Raw genomic sequence first — 22,500 nt, forward strand, 5'->3', positions numbered from 1 at the left:
GGGGGGGGGGGGGGTGGGGCGATGCTGGTTCTAATGAATAGGGATAGCCCGTTTTGAATTGGCCCATTTGCCTCGCTGTTCATTTCCTATTGGATGTTCCTCACCACACCCTCTCATTCTTCCACACAGATCTCAGACCAGCCGTAATGGATTCAAGTATACGAGTTGTTACAACATCATACAACATGCCGCCACTGCATGCGTCTCAAGGAGGAGGCAAGCATCCGTTCCATACCGTCGCTGGAAACGAGGCTAATAAGGCAGTACTGACAATGCTGCAGTTCTCATTAACCCATTTTGAGCGGGAACCCCTTTTGGTGTTACATACATTATGTTATAATTTAGCTATTGAAAAATAGCAGATCTACAAGCTCATAGCGCGGCACCGAGTGCCGCGCTATGAGCTTGTAGGTCTGCTATTTTTGAAAAATCGTTAAAATGTGCCTCAAATCTTTCCGAAAATTGTCATGATTTAGAAGACTTTTTTTTTTTAATTCCGACGTCAGGCCTGAATGGGTTAACGTCCTAGAGACCAGTGGTTCCCAAACCTTTCGGCTCGAGACCCAAAAAGAGAGATTAGACATTTTCTCGGGATGCAAACTAGTGAAAATAGCTTATCTACAAGCTCACAACGGGCGTGAACGCGTTGCGACCTTGACAATCAGGTATTTTCACTACTCCGTAATTATTATTATGTATTACTTATGGAATTTCTTAGATTTTGTTTGTTTTAAAATGTATACAATTCTTTAGGCCTACATGGGCCCTCATCAAACCCTGTACACTCAAGACACTGTCCCTGCTGCCACCCTTAGAACTCCATATATGAAGCTGACATTCCATATGTTGATCTGACGTCATCAAACCCTGTACACACAAGACATGCTCCATACAGTATATGGCCAGACCTCATCAAACCCTTTACACTCAAGACACTGTCCCTGCTGCCACCCTTAGAACTCCATATATGAAGCTGACCTGTTCTGACATTCCATATGTTGATCTGACGTCACCAAACCCTGTACACACAAGACATGCTCCATACAGTATATGGCCAGACCTCATCAAACCCTGTACACTCAAGACACTGCCCCCACTGCCACCCTTAGATCTCCATATATGGAGCTGACCTGTTCTGACATTCCATATGTCAGTCGCACACGCTTCTCTCCCTCAGGGCGTCTTACTGGGAGTTGCTGAAATAGTGGCTTCAATATTGGTCCAATGGATGACGTCATCCATACATTTTTTTATGTCCAGCTTTGAGTGTTTGTGTAAACACAAACATTGAAGACAAAAGTGAGGACGCAAATTGTGATTGGCCAGAATGAGATGATGTATGACGACGTATGATGATAAGAGCGCCCCTCACTTTTATGTTTTCTGTTCACGTCTATGGCTGTACTACAGTGTCACTCGCCAATGATAGCCGATCTACAAGCTCACAGAGTGTTGCATCGAGACCTACGGTCCATTTGGTTCCATTGGTACACTCTCAAGAGTTACAGACCCCCCTGGTGTTCCCTGCACGGCACATTGAGAACCACTAGCTTAAACGATCTGCCTCTTTCAATTCCATTCTCCACTGAGCCGCAAATGTATGTGTGTGTGTGCGTGTGTGCGTGTGTGCGTGCGTGCGTGCGTGCTCGAAAGTACCTGACATAACGGTACAAGCTAGTCTGTCTGGATCCATTTGATCCAATTGAGCACCAATTTAGCCTCCCTGTACTAATACTGGCTGAGAATACATTACTCTGGAGAGAGAGAAGAGAAGAGAGAACAGGATACACAGACAGACACGCACGCTCGCACACACTCGCACCGTCGCACGCACAACTGACAAATGCCCTCAGTGCAGAGCTTCCTGCTCTGTACTTTAGCACTATCCTGTGGTGGGGTTGTAAACTGCACCCAGGTGTGTTGCCTCAGTAGACAGATGATACACAACACTGTAGACAGAAACAAATAACTAACTGTACACCCAAAACAAAAGTAATTGCTTCGAATTTGCATCCTAAATCTTTGTCATTGTTATTTTTTGTGTGTTTTCCGCCTCATCTTGTCTGTATGTTGAAGTGTTTTGCTGCTGTAGTAGTAGCCTACTCTGAAGAATGAAGCATGAAGGCACAATGCCTTGCATGCACTTTTCCGATGGGACGATAGCTACAATTCGTGTGTGTGTGTGTGTGTGTGTGTGTGTGTGTGTGTGTGTGTGTGTGTGTGAGAGAGAGAGAGAGAGAGAGAGAGAGAGAGAGAGAGAGAGAGAAATTGTCAAGGCAATGTGACGCTTTGTAAGCTTACATATCTGTTCTTTTTTATGAGTGACACCGGTGTTTGTGTGCACATGTGTGTCCCTACACTACAGTCTGTTGCTAATATGTTCGTACTTACAAGCATTACAATAATTAATAGATTAATACGCATCAGAGTCTGTGAGTCTGTGTGCGTAACGATTTGCGGATTAATACAAATCTGTACTTTTGCATACTGCCACTTTTTCGGGTACACACTATCTCTGGGGTCATGTGATCAAGATGTATAACATTACATTTTTCAGATGCCAATAAAAGCAAAGTGGCCATGACTTCCTTCCAAAGTTTGCGGGCCCTGGATATAGGTAACCCGGCCTGGAGCACACTTTTCTAGTTTCTTGTCTTTCTTGTCTTTTCCTGTGAGCCCTCTTCCTGATCCTGTTCCCGGGAGCCATGGTGTGTATGTTTATTCATCCGTGATGTGTGTCAGCCAGACAGGTATGAGTGTCACAATGCACTGCTCCTCACGATGAATGAGGTGAGTGATGAGTGGGTTTACTGCACAGGCTGTTCCCGCAACAGAAGAAGAAGCCCATTAACCCATTCTGACCTGAGATCAGATTCTAAAAATGTCTTCTACATCCTAACAGTTTTCTGAAAAAGTCAGTCGTTCTTCGATTTTTCAAAAATAGCAGACCTACAAGCTCGTAGCGCGCCACTCGGTGGCGCGCTATGAGCTTGTAGATCTGCTATTTTTCAATAGCTAAAGCATAACATAATGCCAACACCAAAAGGGGTTCCCGCCCAAAATGGGTTAAGATGGCAGTACACAGGTGGATGAAATGTCCTACGTGTTTCTTTAATCAGGTCTAGTGATCAGTCTGTCAGATCAATAAGACAGAACACACACGCACGCACATGCACGCACACACACTGAGTTGAAGAGCCCACAAGCTCCGAACAATGATCAACAACAAATCTCGACAGAGTGAAATAAAAAACAGAGTGACAAATGGTGTGTGCGTGCGTGTGTGTGTGTGTGTGTGTGTGTTGATATAGTAGGAGAGCTGAGTCAGACAGTGAAAGAGACAACAGCCGCATTTATTCAGACATCCCGCAACAGTGGCAAAAACTACTATCTGTCATTAAAAAGGTGGTGTAAGTGACATTGTTTGACTAAAATAAAAGTTTGCTGTTTAAAAGTTACATCTCCACAGCATAGTGTGAACCACAACGCATCACGATGTGTTGCAAGCTCATATCACTTTTGCTACTTTTGTGTGGCATTCTTGTACGACAAAAGAGGGAATTCATTTACAAATAAAAAAAGGTGAAATAAGGTGTTCTCAAAACACGGTTCAGACAAGTAAGAAAGGGGAAAGAAAACGCTTGTAAAAATGCTGCCCCTTAATCCTGGAAGGATTTGAAGAAGATCTGAGGTGATCACTTTGGGAGGAATTTTAATCTATTTCACAGGATAGAGGGGCTGAATGGCATATGTGACTGCTTTTACAAGTCGTTCGTAACCATTTTACCGCATTGTGCCGAATATAAGACGACTGTGATTATGAGACGACCCTAATTTTTCAAGAATCATGTGTGGAAAAAGAACATTGAATGTCAAATAGTCTAGTCCCCCGGTTATAATACGACCCCATTTGTTTTTTAGGATATTTCCATATATTCAGCACAATAGGGTAACTGGATATTGTGTTCCCCTTGTGTGTATGCTGTTTGTTTTGTATTGTAGCATAAATGTTGTAATAATGCTGCGTCTTGGCCTGGCCAGGTCACTGATGGAAAAGAGATTTACCCTGGTTAAATAAAGGCTATTATATGATGATATGCTCGACTGCAACGGTGCGGTGTGCATAAGGTGCACCCAGTACCACAGCAGAGGTTGTCTGGTGCAGTGGAGTAAAGCCTCAGGTCAACTCCCGCAGCCTCACATTTAATCTTCCTCAATCTCTGCTGTTTTGCTGATCAATCAAGTGGAAAAAGAGGGTGAAATTCAGCGGCGAGCTCCCCGGGATGCGAGGTGAGCGGACGGGGTGGCACACACCAGAAGACTGAGATAGAACACTCTCTCTCTCTCTGTATCTGTCTCTCTTGACTTTGTTGTGCATAATTGCCGGGTTTGGTGCACCCGTGCACCTCGACTGAGATGCCAGCAGTGTGACTGTACATGATGCTATGCTGCAGTATCCGGAATGTATACGGTACATGAGATTGTGTGTGTGCGTGTGTGTGTGCTCGTCCTGACCTGAGTTGACCACCTCCTGCTCCATCACACCACATCCCAACACCTCCAGCCAGTCGCCTTGGAAACGCACCTCCATCTCAAAGGAGGGATGAGTGAAAGGAAAGTAGCACTCCACCCATCTGACCTCCACCTCTGATGGAGGAGAGGAGAGTAGTAGATTTAGTCAATTAAACAATCTGTACATTACAACATGAAAATACAGTCAGTCAGTCAGTCAGTCAGTCAGTCAGTCAGACAGACAGTACCTGCTCCAAACAGGTGTGTGACTAGGTGTGTGAGAGTTTTCTTCAGGTCGTGTTCCACCAGTTTGACAGCCTCCAGTGTGTGAGCTTCCTGTTTGTGAGGGGTCCTGCGGCCGCCTGACTCAAACAACGACAGGTCCTGTCCATTATCCACCTTAGAGAACAGCTGCAACGCAAAGGATAGTACGTGTGTCACTTTAACATCAGTGGTGTTCAAACATTGTCATGTCCGCGAAACCCTCTGAATGCCAACACTGTTGCACTTTTTTTTAAATACAGGGAATTCATATATTTATTGAATATATTTATATATTATTTCATATATTTTATATTTGGTATTTTAAGTATGGCAATTAAGTTTACTTGAGTAAAACAAAAACGTCTTTGAACCTGCAATGTCAAGTTAAAACTGGTGAATTACAGCAGTTGCATTCAGAAGCATGGCCAGAGTCATCACAGCAACATAAAACATTAAAGGGGCCCCACCATGAATTTGACATTTTTCTAGATTTTTGGTGTTTTTATGCTTCCGTGTATTTTTACACCCCAGTCAGACCTTCATTGAGAAATCTGTGATTGAGTGTGTCTGAATGGGCGTGTCTGAATGGGTCCTCTCAGATTCTCTCCAAATATGACGTCCGATTCGGAGACCAATTTGAATAGTCAGTCCCACCTTTAACTTTGCCTCCACCCACCCTTTAAGTCATTGGTATGCATGGCTCGACCACCGTTGTTTTTAGTCGCACTCGCAGTGTCTGCTGTTTTAGACTGTTGAATACTGCTGTTCTAGACTCCATATTATTGAACACAGTCAACGTCAGACTCTAACTCCACACCGTGCTCAAGATCGACAGACAGCCGATTGGCTATTAGCGTGAAATATACACATTTATCCTATCTCATATTACATTATATAGGTAATCTGTAGCAGAGTGACCGGTGGTGGGGAGTTGGATTATGATGGCGGGGGAGTGGAAAAGGGTAACCGCGGGTCCATTTGGTTCCTCGTTACAAAAATATATCGGTTCTTCTGACTATATTTGACATAATTCCTGGCCTGCTATAAATCATATATTTGTGAGCATTAAAATGAGCGTCTTCACTCTCTACAAACTATAAGGGCTTGCATGCTGTGAGATCCCGGTGACGACTCTGACGAGACATTGAGCTTGGGACAAGACTTTATTTTCTCATCACCACCACTGGTGACTGATCTGCGTTTGTGTGTTTAGGCTACTAGTGCTGTACGAATGAAATGCAGCGTTGCGTATACAAAGTTGGGACACCTGGAGTGTAAACTGTAAATAAATTAACCCCGGTCGTTCCATTTTGTAAGCTACAACGCTAACCACGGCCACGGGGTTACAAAAACAGGCGGCACGCTTCAATATATTTGACATAATTCCTGCTGGGATCCACGGCACTCGTAATTCCGATGGCTTGTCATGGAACTGGATGAATAAAACCAAACACTAAGCTAAAACCCTAAATTATTCCGGGGCTCCAGACAACACCAACGCTGATTGATCAGCTGGCATATCTCTTGAGAGATTTGTCAATCATTTCTGTATTTGCATCGTGAAGAATTTCCCCCTCAAGTTTCAACTTCCAACACGAAACAGACTTGCTTCGCTTCTTTTTTTCTCTCCCCACTGTCTCCACCTCCTCCCACGATGGTTCAATGCCCCCCTCCCTCCACCCCTCCCTCCACCCCTCCCACAGAGACTAAGAGGTGAGGAGCTCAGGGGGCTTGGGTGTGGACATTTTTGGTATTGCAGCTGAAATGTCTTGGAAGAGTATCCCCAGAGAGCATGAAAATGTATGATTTGAGTGGTTGTTTAGGCTTCAGTGGGTATAAAGAGGTATTAAAGGGAAACATTTATATAATACATTTTTAAATTCATGGTGGAGCCCCTTTAAGTCAGCACCATGGCCAGAGCTAGTCTTAATGCTACGACATAAATTCAGTAACATGGCCAGAGTCACAGCTAGTCTTAATGCTACAACATAAATTCAGTACCACGGCCAGAGTCACAGCTAGTCTCAATGATACAACATAAATTCAGTACCACGGCCAGAGTCACAGCTAGTCTCAATGATACAACATAAATTCAGTACCATGGCCAGAGTCACAGCTAGTCTTAATGCTACAACATTAATTCAGTACCATGGCCAGAGTCACAGCTATAATCAATGATACAACATTAATTCAGTACAATGCCAGAGTCACAGCTAGTCTCAATTAAAGTTCTCAAACTCTGCCCGAACCCGACCTGGCCCGATCGGTACTGACCCGACCCGGCGTTATCGGGCCGAGCCGGGCCCAAAAATTATGCTAATTAGTCAGGCCGGGCCGAGCCTCGGTGATTTTCCATGATTTTATTCTTTTTTCTTTCTTTTAAAAAAAAAGAGTGTTATTATAATAAAAATGGCAATTCTGTTATTTGTGTAATGTGGTTGTGTATACATGTATGTATTTATTATGAAGAGGGCTGCGCTAGGCGATTCACTTATGACTTTCTGAAAGTAGATGTGATTCCTGGATTATGGCCAAATCTACATCTTTCTTACACACCAGTCTAGAATGGTGGTCCTTTTGTGCAGGATATTGAGACCCCCAGCACAGACAGAGATGTAGCAGATATGGCTCATGGGATGAAAAAATGGAGAGATATATGGATCTTATCAACTCAACAGGGAGGACACGGCGGCCTCGACTTCTAAAATAACACACCAAAACAAAACAAAAACCCTAAAATAAAATAAACCCAAAAGAGGTTGAAGACAAACAGAAACTGAACTCCTCCACATTCCAGATAACTCTACAACTCAACTCACAGGTGACAGTGGCTAAAAGAGGCGGCACCATCGCCAACCATTAAAACAAGCTGGCACCATTACCAATATCCATTAAGAGTTCTATTGTTAGAGGTAAAAATTATATCATCACTGCCAGACAGAAACCTTGTATCTCCACAATGTTAATTGTTTAAATGGATATTTCACTTTCAAATAAAATAAGTATTTAAAGAATGAAAAAAATTAAATAAAAGTGCACTCAACTTTGTGTGGTTGATGCGTTACTGAAACGAAATGAAATGAAAATTGTGGTGGCTTTCAGATTTTCAATTCCTGAAACCTGTTCTGACACAGGACATGTAAGGGCCTATTCATAGTCTGGAGCTGACCACCGGAGCTGAAATAACGTTGCGCGGTGGTGAGTAAAAACAGAGAGAAGGGCTGGAGCGGTGGCGGTGGTTTGCTCTTCACCGCGGCTCGTGACGTCATGTTGTAGTTCGGTGGTCACCTAACCACCGAAAATCCAGACTATGTATGAGCCTTAAGGTGGGTGCTGTGTGACGCCAGGGACATTGAAAGTGCCTTGTTGTTTTGTTGGTGGTATACTGGAGTGCATTCTCTTGCATTACATCACATGAAATACTAAACGAGGGCGAAGATAGATCAACGGAAAATGGTAATGTAAAGCTACTTTAAGTACGTTGGGGGGGGGACAAATAATTGACAATAAATTAACATTTATTATCCAAGATAGATTTTTAACCACGCATTGGAATGCGTGAACCTCCGTCTTTAGGCTGCAGAATTCCCCCACCTCAACCCCTCATCAACACAAAGAACAAACAAGGTCTGATAGACCGTGAAACTAACAGAGTTGCAGGTAATGCATCTTGTAAATGAATCAAACCGCTGCTTAAATTGTCTTCCCCGTGTAACACAGTATCCACCAGGGACAGGGACGAAACAAGCTCTCCGACCGTGCAAAGCAGTCCACTATACAGGCCAATGTTACAGAGTTTGTTTTTTTAAATGCACCACAAGGCCTTCTACGGGTCACCGAAACCAGAGTTTTTTACTCAAGTACAACCTTACGGTAATTTTACTTCACTTGAGTATGTCATTGTTTACATGTGTAAACAATGACACCTAGTAAGCCATATTTTATACTGTATACTATGGCTATAATTTAAAAATAGCAGAGGTCACCTTACTTACTAGAAAAATATATCTGTTTACATCTACCACCACTGATGGAAACAGCGTCTAATCCCCTCGGACCTGGTTTCTTTCGTGTCCCTTCCAGGGTATAGACCTCTGATTTCTCTGGCCAGCTTTCTGAGAGTCCCTTCCAGGGTATAGACCTCTGATTTCTCTGGACAGCTTTCTGAGAGTCCCTTTTTTTTGTAGCACTGCTATTTTTGCCAAATGTTCCTGCCAGAATATAGGGCCATTAGGGTCCATTGAACCAGGGGTGTCCAAACCCTTTTTTCAAGAGGAGCCATAACAGAATATAATCAATATTTCCATTCATATGATGAAAATAGCTCAGAGCCGACTGTCATATCCTGTACCTTTGGACCATAATAAAGTTGCATATGAATGCATCACTGAACAACAACTCTATTTAACTACTAGGGCAATATCTGTCTTTTGTTGACGATGTAGCTAAATGTAAGTGCCCCGTCTTAACAATTTTCCTATTTTCTTGCACTGAATTGATCATTTACACTCCAATAAATTGGCTGGTGTGAAACATCTCTATAGAATGAAACAACACAAGGAGCAAGCAGATGGGAATGCTTACAAATTCATGCCTAGGTTAATTTCCACACACACACACACACACACACACACACACACACACACACACACACACACACACACACACACACACACACACACACACACACACACACACACACACACACACACACACACACACACACACACACACACACACACACACACACACACACCTGGTGGTTAGAGAACAGTCGTACTCCTTCCATCTGGTGGAACACGGGGTAGTGACTGCCATCGATCTCGTCCCGCCTGTAAACGTCTCCAGCCAATAGGAACGCATCCAGGCCCGACCTCACCAGCTCCCTCTGGTGGGCCGACGTGTGAGCGCGCAGCATCGTGGCTCTGGAGCCCAAAAAACAACAGCAAACAAACATGATATGACAACAACACAAGTTTAGTAGTAGAAGAATGTCAGAAAGATATATTGTCACTGTCAAACCTTATTTAGCCAACTTTACTTGTATATAATAATTACAATAATAATAATAATAATCATCATCATCATACTATAATTCTGATTTTCACACAGGCATTGACCATAATAATATGGAGGTCTTAACGAAGCCCTTTTTTCGATTTTACACATTAATGATTAATAATGAATTTATTAGTTAATTAAAAATGCGAAAACGCACCCAGGGCGCAGTACCCCCTGCGGTCACAAGGGGGGGGGGGGACAATGACAATATCTCACAACGGGTAAGGGCTACTAATACTAATACTAATACTAATAATAATAATAACAGTAATACATTTACCTGTTGATGTAGTAATTGTCTCCTCGGTTCCGGCTGGGGTGATCAGGCGCTATCAGCAAACTGTCAATCCATTTAGACCATAGAAACAAAGTAGCAGAAGGAACATAACAGGAGGACATGATGTGACTTGTGTTGCAGCAGATCTGTAGAAGCTTTTTTTTTCTTTTCTCACCACATTAACCCATTTAGACCTCAGGACGATTAAAAAAAATGGCTTCTAAAACAGTTTTCTGAATCAGTGGTGCTCAATATTTCATGTCAAGTACCCCTAGAATTATATGTATTGTTGTTGTTCCAGGGACACACCAGAAGCAAAGATTTGAGTTAAAAACATTCACTGTGAAAGAATATATATTCAAAGATTTGCGCCACATTTTCACGATGTTTCAAAAATATTTTTCAATAGCAATAGTTAACCCCTCGTTACCCACTGAAAACGTATGAATACAATCTTAAATCTCATCATCATTGGATTATCCGGACTTGACTTTGACAACTTTATTGATAACAAAACATTATGCAAACATACATTGTGACACCATTATCATCCACGGGATAAACGCAAATAAGCCCAGCAGATCATTCCCGTTGCGGTGCTTTCATAAAGGTGCAGGAAAATGTCCTTCTGGGAAAAGGTTTGGTGCCGTTCATATTCACACAAGAACTGTCACTCTCACGACAAGATGCCCACTAAAAGCTTTCTTTCTCAGTAAATATCTAGCTAGCCTTGAAAAAAACACCACAACATAGCATTGTGAGCATTGGGTCCGTGACACTGAAGTGTCTTTGTGAAAAGACTAGTGTATGCAGGCTGGCATGGTGAAACCGTTTACTCTATTGGTATGAAAGGAAGGGTTCTGTGTTTTTGTGTGTTTGAGCACCTGCCATATAATGGCACACAACCTTATCTTGTGTCTGGAACGTGAGCAATAATAGAAAATAAATCTTTCTCAACCTTCAGTCGAGTTAGAATGGGAAGCGGCATCGAGTGATTTAATTAAACATAACTGTGTAAAAGGTACAAGTGGATGGAGAGGGAGGATTCTCTCTTTCATATGAAGGACAAACATGGAGCGACAAGTGGGGTCTCTCCATGGAGAATGTTCTCTTTGTTTGAATATGTGGTCCACTCACAACTCTAACAACAAAAGGATGTGAAGGACAGTCTGCACTCAATACTCAATTTTACACATCTGTTGTGTCATTTTATGTCTATGTACCAAAATAGATTTGTGTGTGTGTGTGTGTGTGTGTGTGTGTGTGTGTGTGTGTGTGTGTGTGTGTGTGTGTGTGTGTGTGTGTGTGTGTGTGTGTGTGTGTGTGTGTGTGCGCCTGCCTGCATGCGTGGGTGGGTGGGTGCGTGCATGCGTGGGGTGGGAGTACAATGTTCAATTTTTGAAGACAATATTAAGCATTATGTGAGACATGATGACAAAGTCTAAAACTATCAACATTTCCTCCATGATTATTTGTTTTATAAACACACAATACCGTTTCAGTTAGTTATTGCAATCCAATGTCCAGTGGTAGCAACTTAAATGTAATATTTTTATTTGATATTTTTACAACTTGTTGACCCTCTTGCATGCTTCCCCATGAAACACTGATTGAATTTGCAGTCGTTGTTTCATGTTATGAATTGAAATATCCTCCAAAACATTTTTTTATATCTGTTTGATACCGATATGATGAATCGTGAATCCCATATTAACAAACCTACTTGACTGTACGGTGATTGGTTCCATCACATTTGTTTTTTATCACACTGTCAGAGTTGGTATGTGGTATTCACGCCTACTATACCGCCTACTATACCAATATACTAATATTAACCTTGTTATAATTTCAAGGACCCCCCCATACTCAGAGTGTACACATGGAACCAAATGTACCTGTAAGTAGGGTTGTCCCGATTCGATCACGTGATCATGTCATTTTCAAAAGATCGGAATCGGATCAAAGTAAAAAAACTTGATCGGGACATCCCTACTGTCAATATTATATCCATATCATATTAGACTGGATATTGTCGGTAATTTTGGATATTGTGATATAGCATAAACACGTTCTATAAAAATATAAATACCGGATCGGGAAAAATCGTTATCGGCACATACTCAAAATCAAATGATCGGAATCGGATCGTGAGTAAGGCTGTAAGGGTCCATTTTGAAAAGGGAACCGTTAAGGAATCGGAACAGTTAATAGGAATCGGATTCATCTTTATTGTCACATACGGTAACAGGTTTACAAGACATTTGTTTAAGAGGGAATCGTTAAGGTATCGGAATCGTTTTAAAATCCCAAAACCTACTTGACTTACCTGTCAAAGTTCTGCTCCACGGTCACCACAGGACTCAGGTTGTCATGCACAGAGAACAGAGGGTTTCCATGCCGACCGATGTAGGAACTGCAGGAGAAAAAAAGGGAGGTCCATTTAAGTATGTGACTGTGTCCGGAGTTTTTGTACGCAGCCCACCCCTTCTGACCACTTAACATGGCAGTCCGTTAAGTACATGACTGTGACCGGTGTTGGGCTTTTTTTCTTTTTTTTTTTATTATTACTATTATTATTATTATGGCATTTCTATAAAATGTTTGATGCCTTCGAGATGTAACTACCTAAACCCAGATTGGCTGTTCCGCATTGTTTCCTCATTTAGTTCACCCTGTCAGCAATAGCAAGTGAAAAGCAGCGGTAGTTTGGAAGAGACATAAGCCAACTTCCAGTGGGAACAAACACTTCTGAAATCTCTATCTTGTGACCATTCATAACATAGCCTAGCCACATGACTAGAAAGAGAAAACCTTTTATTTTGTAAGCACTTGTATAGACTAGTACTTGAGTACCACTGATCGAGCAGCCAATGAATGACTCACAGGGACTAGACCACCAGCTGTACTAATTGCTAGAGTACGGAGGGACATGGGTTGATATGAATGGTCTTAACTCAAAATGTATACATCACACAGGTTAGATCTTTGGATTAAATCGGAGAGCAGGGTGGTGCAGTAGGAAGAACACTTGTCTCGGAACCAAACGGTTGTGGGATGGAATCCTGGCACAAGCAAATCAGCATATGAGCAATCTGGCTCCATGGGCTCCCCGATCTGTCTTACAAGAGCAGTGTGAAAGACAGACTTGTGTTGCAAAGTAATAATCTCAAGCGTGCAAGTCCACAGTAAGGTGGATTCTTTTTTGGTATAATGTACCATTACTACCTCGCGCTGTCAAGTCTGATCTCTCTTTAGAAGCGTTAATATTCCAAGTCAGAAATTAGGACAGAACATCGTCATTCTGATCAAAACCATGGAGGGAGTGCCGTAGATTCAGATATATGAGCAACATTTGTCGGCCCGTAAACAAGGAAGTGAACGGCTGCGCACATGCGCAAAACATGTCCAGGAGTTCTGTGCAAGGCATTGCCTATATAGCAACGGGAGCTGTCGAAAAAAGGATTACCCCATTTTATATCAGGAAAAAGGACCAAAAGACGTGTATACACGTCCAAGGCACATCCCGGTTTGATTAGAGAAGACGTGTATACACGTTTTGGCATCATAGGTGTTAAGTCAGGATACACCAGTGTATGTCTCACACGGTTTACAGTGGTATGTTTTTTCTCCGGTGTCACACTGTTTACAGTGGAGCGTTTTTTTCTCCAGTGTGGATACACTGGTGTCTCTTCAGTTGACCTGACTCAGTGAATCTCTTGTCACACTGTTTACAGTGGTATGGTTTTTCTCCAGTGTGGAGACGCAGGTGTCGTTGCAGATTATTTATCCTACTGAAACTCTTGTCACACTGTTTACAGTGGTAGTTTCTCTCCAGTGTGGAAACGCAGGTGTGTCTTAAGACTATACAACTGACCAAAAGTCTCGTCGCACTGAGTACAGTGGTAAGGCTTTTCCCCAGTGTGGATACGCAGGTGTGACTTTAGAGTTTCCATCCTACTGAAACTCTTGCCACACTGTTTGCAGTGGTATGGTTTTTCTCCAGTGTGGACACGCAGGTGTTCCTGCAGATGAACCATCCTACTGAAACCCTTATAACACTGTTTACAGTGGAATGGTTTTTCTCCAGTGTGGAAACTCAGGTGTGTCTTAAGTTTACACAACTGATTGAAACTCTTGTCACACTGTTTACAGTGGTAAGGCTTTTCTCCAGTGTGAATAAGCTGGTGTCTCTTCAGACTACCTAATTTAGCGAAACTCTTGTCACACTGTGTACAGTGATAAGGCTTTTCTCCAGTGTGAACAAACTGGTGTTGCTTCAGACTACGTGACATAGCAAAACTCTTGTCACACTGTTTACAGTGGTAAGGTTTTTCTCCAGTGTGGACACACTGGTGTTCCTTCAGATTACCTGCCGTAGCAAAACTCTTGTCACACTGTTTACAGTGGTAAGGTTTTTCTCCAGTGTGGACACACTGGTGTGCCTTCAGACTACCTGCCATAGCAAAACTCTTGTCACACAGTTTACAGTGGTAAGGCTTTTCCCCAGTGTGTCTACGCAGGTGTATCTGAAGACAAGAAAACTGACTGAAACTCTTGTCACAATGTTTACAGATGTGGGTTTTCTTTCCTGTGTAACTCGGCTGATGTGTCTTTACTTCTCCCACCCGAGCTAAATTCTTGGTAAACTGTTGATGACTGAACCAAGATTTTGGTTCATCTGTATCTCTTTGTTTCTGGTTGGTTACAGAGCAGTTTATTTGCTGACAGGTTGCTGAAGGGATCTGTTCACTCCTAAGTGTTTGGCAGTAGAGGTCATTGTGGCTCCTCCCCTTCATGGGTTCATGGGGGAAGGTGGAGGCACACGCATATGGAAACTCAGAACTGGAGTCCTGAGTCCGGAGATATTGGGGCTCACTCGTTCCTTTCATCATCACATGCAGCTATAAATGGACTGTGATGAGAATGATAGTTCTAGGTTCCTCTGTTGTGGGTGGACAATAGTGTTTTACACTATATACTCCCTCTGTTGTGGGTGGAAAATAGTGTTTTACACTATATACTCCCTGTTCTCTGTGCCTTTTAACTCACTCATGGTAACTCCTCAGGAAACTGTATACTTCACACTGAGATTAAGCAAAGGTCTAAAGACAAGTCACACTAATGTATAGGCTGACCAGGAGCTGAGGTCTGACATCACACACAACATAAACTGTTGCAATGCAAACGTATAAATGCTGATTTGCGCAGTCGTTCCATTTTAGAGAGATTTGCCTGCACTATGATAGTGATGATGTTATAGTATGACATCATCACAACGACATCATCAATATGACATCATCACCATGACAGCAGAGATGCACATACTGTAGAAGCCAAGCGGTTGTATCCTTCTGTCCATCTCATACAGTATATGACTGGACTGATCTCAGTGAAACCCTGCACATGTGTGGGGGAGCGGTGACCTAAGGGTTAGAGGAGCACCCTTGTTGCCGAAAGGTTGCCGGTTCGATTCCCTGGACGGGCAGGAAAAATCTGGGTGGGAACACCGCTGAAGTGCCCTTGAGCAAGGCACTGAACCCCCAACTGCTCCCCCTGGAGCTGCTTAGTGGCCAACAGTATAAGACTGTGGTTGTACTGGTCAGCTCCCAGGTTTTAATGTGTGTGTTTGTGTGTCTGTGTGTGTGTTTCTATGTGCAGGGAGTTGTTGAAAATGTGCACTTGTGCTCAGCTACTACCCTGGCTAAATAGAAGGATACAAAAAAATGTGTACACTCCCAGCAGGCTCAGGAAGAGACTCTGTTCCAATAAAGATATATTTTGTAAAGCGGCCTCATGGTGACATGTATTATTAAATAATGAGCTTTAATTGACGTAGATCTCGGCCAATGGCGGTGAATCTGTTAAGACAAAACTTTTTTCAGTTCATTCAAATAATAATAACTAGAACTGCACTCTGTCGAGTGCCTACTTGCTTGTTGCACACAAGTAGGCCATAAATGGCCTATAAGGAACATGTCTTGAGTGTACAGGGTTTGATGAGATCAGTACAACATATGGAATGTCAGAACAGGTCATCTCTATGGAGATCTAAGGGTGGTAGTGGGGACATTCTCTTGAGTGTACAGGGTTTGATGAGTGCCCAGGTAGGGCCGAGCCTTAATTTTCGGGCCTGTTGAGAACTCCAGTTTTCGCCGGCTAAAATCTTTAGGGTGGACCCGTCTAGAGTTTGAATGGCCAGGTATCAGTCAAAAAGGGAGACATCGAAGAGGAAGGATGGATTGGGAAGGATCAACATATGGAATGTCAGAACAGGCCAGCTCCATATATGGAGATCTAAGGGTTTGAGGTCATTATGTAGAGTTGCTGGCCGGCTCCATATATGAAGATCTAGGTGATGATCCAGTCTTCTTCATGTCCAGGGTTTGATGAGGTCTGTCTCGTGATCTTCATATATGGAGATGGATTCTACCCACGTATAACATTGGGGGGGGGGGGGATTTTGTTGGCGTGGCATGTTTCGTAATAGTCTGTGTATACAGTAACTAGTACTGTATAACTGATGCCCTTATCTGTCATCAGGGGTCATCCGTCGGCTTGCGGTGGACATTTTTGTCAAAATTATTTTTTTGCCACAGACATACAAAATGAATATTACCAGAAATACAAAGAGATAGCACTGAATGACCTTAGCTGGTCTCTGTAAGCTCAGAGAGTGCATTACTGTCAAAAGGAGAAAGTGGAACTGGATAGGCCACACCCTTAGAAAGGACACAGATAAGACCATGAGACAGGCCCTGGACTACAACAAGAGGAAACAGGGTAGGCAGACAAACACCTGGCGACGTTCAACTCTCTAATACCTAAAGAACATTGGAAAGAGCTGGCAGGAAGGAAAAGCGTGAGATGGAGAGCTCTGGTGAACGCCCTATGCCCCTCGACGGGGTAAAGAGGATCAAGTCAAGTAACTCAGATCTATCGGATATGAATGCATATGAATATCCTAATCGTTAAATCCAAGAAGTTGTAGTGTCCAATAAGGGCCTTTCTCGGCCCCACCCCTCTCCCATTTGTATATATTGTGTTTAGGATCCAAGATGGCCGCAGCACCAGGAGGGGGTGGGGCGGAGGTGAGCGGGCGGGGTCGATATATGCCCTTACTGAGCTGCATTCAAGACACTTGCCTTGTGTCCGACACCTGACTTGTGTCTGAACACAGCTTTGATGGATGTGTTCTGCCCCCCTCCCCCCCATCAAACAGAATGTTTGGTCAAACCATATGGGCTTCCATTGGAAATGCATTGGAGCGGCCATTAAACACAGACACAAGACAAACGCAAGACAGGTGTCTTGAATGTGTGAACGCAGCCCAGTAAGGGCATATGTCGACCCCACCCGCTCACCTCCGCCCCACCCCCTCCTGGTGCTGCGGCCATCTTGGATCCTAAACACAATATAAACAAATGGGAGAGGGGTGGGGCCGAGAAAGGCCCATATTGCCGGCTGTAAGCATAGCAGATTCTCTCTGATACAGTACAGCTGCCATTACATTTATTTCCCCACAGAGTGACTACACACAAACACTGTTTAGACCTTTTTTCATCTGACAACGGAAAGTCTGCTGCCATTTATATACACTGTCTGTTTTATTAAAGAGACAGACAGTAGGAAGGCTGAGAGGGAGACAGTGTAGGAGAGACAGACAGTAGGAAGGCTGATAGGGAGACAGTGAAGGAGAGACAGACAGAAGGAAGGCTGAGAGGGAGACAGTGTAGGAGAGACAGACAGAAGGAAGGCTGAGAGGGAGACAGTGAAGGAGAGACAGACAGAAGGTAGGCTGAGAGGGAGACAGTGAAGGAGAGACAGACAGAAGGAAGGCTGAGAGACAGACAGTGTAGGAGAGACAGACAGTAGGAAGGCTGAGAGGGAGACAGTGAAGGAGAGACAGACAGTAGGAAGGCTGAGAGGGAGACAGTGAAGGAGAGACAGACAGTAGGAAGGCTGAGAGGGAGACAGTGAAGGAGAGACAGACAGAAGGAAGGCTGAGAGGGAGACAGTGTAGGAGAGACAGACAGAAGGAAGGCTGAGAGGGAGACAGTGAAGGAGAGACAGACAGAAGGAAGGCTGAGAGGGAGACAGTGAAGGAGAGACAGACAGAAGGAAGGCTGAGAGGGAGACAGTGAAGGAGAGACAGACAGTAGGAAGGCTGAGAGGGAGACAGTGAAGGAGAGACAGACAGAAGGAAGGCTGAGAGGGAGACAGTGAAGGAGAGACAGACAGTAGGAAGGCTGAGAGGGAGACAGTGAAGGAGAGACAGACAGTAGGAAGGCTGAGAGGGAGACAGTGAAGGAGAGACAGACAGTAGGAAGGCTGAGAGACAGACAGTGTAGGAGAGACAGACAGTAGGAAGGCTGAGAGGGAGACAGTGAAGGAGAGACAGACAGAAGGAAGGCTGAGAGGGAGACAGTGAAGGAGAGACAGACAGAAGGAAGGCTGAGAGGGAGACAGTGAAGGAGAGACAGACAGAAGGAAGGCTGAGAGGGAGACAGTGTAGGAGAGACAGACAGAAGGAAGGCTGAGAGGGAGACAGTGAAGGAGAGACAGACAGTAGGAAGGCTGAGAGGGAGACAGTGAAGGAGAGACAGACAGTAGGAAGGCTGAGAGGGAGACAGTGTAGGAGAGACAGACAGAAGGAAGGCTGAGAGGGAGACAGTGAAGGAGAGACAGACAGTAGGAAGGCTGAGAGGGAGACAGTGAAGGAGAGACAGACAGTAGGAAGGCTGAGAGGGAGACAGTGTAGGAGAGACAGACAGAAGGAAGGCTGAGAGGGAGACAGTGAAGGAGAGACAGACAGTAGGAAGGCTGAGAGGGAGACAGTGAAGGAGAGACAGACAGAAGGAAGGCTGAGAGGGAAACAGTGTAGGAGAGACAGACAGAAGGAAGGCTGAGAGGGAGACAGTGAAGGAGAGACAGACAGAAGGAAGGCTGAGAGGGAGACAGTGTAGGAGAGACAGACAGAAGGAAGGCTGAGAGGGAGACAGTGTAGGAGAGACAGACAGAAGGAAGGCTGAGAGGGAGACAGTGAAGGAGAGACAGGCAGTAAGAAGGCCGAGAGGGAGACAGTGTAGGAGAGACAGACAGAAGGAAGGCTGAGAGGGAGACAGTGAAGGAGAGACAGACAGTAAGAAGGCTGAGAGGGAGACAGTGAAGGAGAGACAGACAGTAAGAAGGCCGAGAGGGAGACAGTGTAGGAGAGACAGACAGAAGGAAGGCTGAGAGGGAGACAGTGTAGGAGAGACAGACAGTAAGAAGGCCGAGAGGGAGACAGTGAAGGAGAGACAGACAGTAGGAAGGCTGAGAGGGAGACAGTGTAGGAGAGACAGACAGAAGGAAGGCTGAGAGGGAGACAGTGTAGGAGAGACAGACAGTAGATTGGCTAATTTCACTATTTCGGGGTCAAGCCCAAAGGGGACGAAGACCCATTATTGTATCCGCATTTTTCACAGTTTTGGCAGTTCTGTGCTGTGGTTTTCCACCAAATTCTGCAATATGGTAGAGGGCCGTGAGAATCCCTCAGGAACTGAAGCTCACAGTCATTTGTCAAAGGGTTCTGCTCTTTAGATCTCCCAATGAATTAATTATATGATCTGCTCTATCCCCTCTTGGCGTCAAAAAAGCGACTTCAAAAGATTCGTAGCCTGGTTAACCACTCCGCCTTGACATCGCATTTCCATTCATGTGTGTGGAGCTCATGCATGGTTGGTTGGCTGTGTGGAGTCTGGACCATGCTAATGCATGGTTGGTTGGCTGTGTGGAGTCTGGACCCTGCTAATGCATGGTTGGCTGCGGGAGTACAAGCGTTGACAGACAACCCCTTCAACCAATCAGCATAACAAAAAAGTGACATCATCTCGAGTCTCAAGCCAGCTATTTAAAGCAATGATTTGTTAATTGAATGGTATTTTCTCACAAGTTCTCTCAAGTGTATTTATATGGCTCATTGTGCATTATAGCTTTTTTCTTTATTGCTTTTATGGCTTGGCCCTGTCTTATCGCTGCTTGCAGCTATATTTTAAATAGTTTTTTTTTTAAATAATAAAAAAGCAAGAGTGCCGGACCAATATCGGTGTGTATATACCTGTAGAAGTGAGCTTTGATTCGCTCCTTGATCAGCCAGAGCGGATGATGTGACTGGTTGTGGAGATTCCGTCCCACCTTGGTCAAGATCTTCTCCGTCACATTGGTGAAGTCATCACGAGGGTAGGCGTGGCCTAACACCGTCACCTGGTCAATCACCGGCCGAGAGGCGGGGCCAGAGTCTGTGCTCTGCAGGCGACGACACGAGATGAGGAGGACGTGCTTGCACGGCGCTGTTCTGCCATTGGCTGAGATGCTTGCTGATGAGCAATGGCGAGGCAGGGATTCTAGGAAGGGGAGGAGCAAACGGAAGGTCCTGCAGTGAATCCGCATGGTGATTCGACCTGGGGAGGAAGGGAGAGAGAGAGAGAGAGAGAGAGAGAGAGAGAGAGATAGAGAGAGAGAGAGAAGCAAAGAACGAGTAGATTAGAATAGAAGTTAAAGCGACGGAAATAATATTGTTGCCGCTAGGTGGAAACAAGACCATTCCCTTTTTATCATTATTTCTCTTTAATTAAAGTAGCGCCTATAGCATATCTATAATGTCACAATGTGTCGCCACGCCATTTGATGTGGCCTTGCCTAGTCTAAAATGACAAAATTCCGAACCTGGCTGCACGTATCAAATAATTTCTTACCAATTATTTGATTAACCAATTGTGAGCACAACGGTGTCACACAAAAAATTTGAAAATAGCTGATCTACAAGCTAGATATTTTTGATGGGTTTTGAAAGTCTTTGAAATGTTTCCATGACATCCCCAAAATAGAAACCTATTGATACTATTGTCTCCACCAGGCCGAAGGCATGGGGAGAGGGAGAGAGTATGTTTTGCACTCCGTCCGTCCGTCCGTGTGTCCGTCCGTCCGTCCGTGTGTCCGTCCGTGTGTCCGTCTGTGAACAGCTAATCTCTGGCACCGTTGGCTTGATCGCAGCCATACTCTGCACACACACTCCCTGAATGCCAGAGCTGAACCTCTGCCCCAAAGTTTTCACATTGGCCTGTTATAGCGCCACCAGGAGGCCGCTTTGTGCAAAACAAATGTTTTGACAGTACACCTACAGATTTTGTCCAAACATTACGCAAATTGGTACACAGTCTCTCTAGAGCCATTCAACGAAACCGGTCTTTCAGATTTTTCAGACTCCATCCTGATTGGCTAAAATTGGCTTCCAAAGTTCGCAGGAGTGCTCCGTTTCAAACAAAATGCTGCAAATCATGGACACATGGTGTGATTTCCGTGAAATTTTGCACACACATTCCCACTAGGTCGAGGAAGAAATGCCACTTGAATATTTTCAACTCAGCCTCATGGTGGCGCTATAACTGGCCGATTTGTGTTTTTACCTATAACTGCACCGATCTGTGTAAAACCATGTATGCACACTCCCTAGAGGCCAAGGAAAAACCTTTGCCTTGAATTTTTCACATTTGCTCTTTATAGCGCCACCAGGAGGCCGACATATGTAAAACACATTTTCTAATATTACTCCTTCAGATTTTATCCAAATTTCACGCAAATCGGTATGCTCTCCATAGTCATGTGATCATGTGATTTGTTTGATTTCTCATAATTATCCATCCTGATTGGCTACGATTGGCTTCTAAAGTTGTCAGGAGTAGCCCGTTCTGTACCCGTTTTGTATAAAGTGCCACAACTCCGCAACGCAGCGTCCGATTGCGGTGAAACTGTGCATGCCTATTCCCACTACTAGGCTGAGGAAGAAATGCCACTTGACAGTTTTCAAATCACCCTCATGGTGGCGCTACAACAGGCCAAGTTGCGACACACACACACACACACACACACACACACACACACACACACACACACACACACACACACACACACACACACACACACACACACACACACACACACACACACACACACACACACACACACACACACACACACACACACACAAATAAACATGTTTATATTACTCCTAAACATTTTGCCAAACATCACACACAATCCTATCCTCCTGGTGGAGACCTGTGCCCAGAAGGGCACTTTTTCTAGTTTTATTGTGTTTTTGTGTTGTTGCCGAAAGGGCAACAGACTATAGTACTTTGGTGACTGTATTACTTATAATACTCCTCACTGGCATGAGAGTCAGTATAGGATATAACAGCAGTGACAACACACGTGTGTATGTGCCTATGTGGGAAGGAACTGATTGGCGTAACACCTACATTTGTGATGAAATAGGCTAAAGTTAAATGACTAGTCTAGATTAAGGGAGAACAAAAAACATCAAAAGTGTGTGTGTGTGTGTGTGTGTG

At 44.1% G+C, this 22,500-nt stretch overlaps 1 protein-coding gene across 3 annotated transcripts in view; it reads right to left on the minus strand.

The window, feature by feature from the left end:
• The window catches only part of fars2 (phenylalanyl-tRNA synthetase 2, mitochondrial), a 147,549-nt gene that overhangs the window by 73,812 nt on the left and 51,237 nt on the right, over positions 1-22,500 (minus strand). For all 3 annotated transcript variants that reach the window (XM_079489048.1, XM_079489049.1, XM_079489050.1), the window contains exons 4-9: positions 20,211-20,553; positions 12,441-12,527; positions 10,118-10,177; positions 9,533-9,701; positions 4,761-4,923; positions 4,516-4,647 (exon numbers count right to left, since the gene is read on the minus strand). In XM_079489048.1, the coding sequence (XP_079345174.1) occupies positions 4,516-4,647; positions 4,761-4,923; positions 9,533-9,701; positions 10,118-10,177; positions 12,441-12,527; positions 20,211-20,542 (943 nt within the window). In that variant the 5' untranslated portion in view covers positions 20,543-20,553. The remainder of the gene's footprint in view (positions 1-4,515; positions 4,648-4,760; positions 4,924-9,532; positions 9,702-10,117; positions 10,178-12,440; positions 12,528-20,210; positions 20,554-22,500) is intronic.

Source organism: Electrona antarctica (genome assembly GCF_951216825.1).
Source record: "Electrona antarctica genome assembly, chromosome: 20".
In the NCBI taxonomy this organism is placed as follows: Eukaryota; Metazoa; Chordata; class Actinopteri; order Myctophiformes; family Myctophidae; genus Electrona; species Electrona antarctica.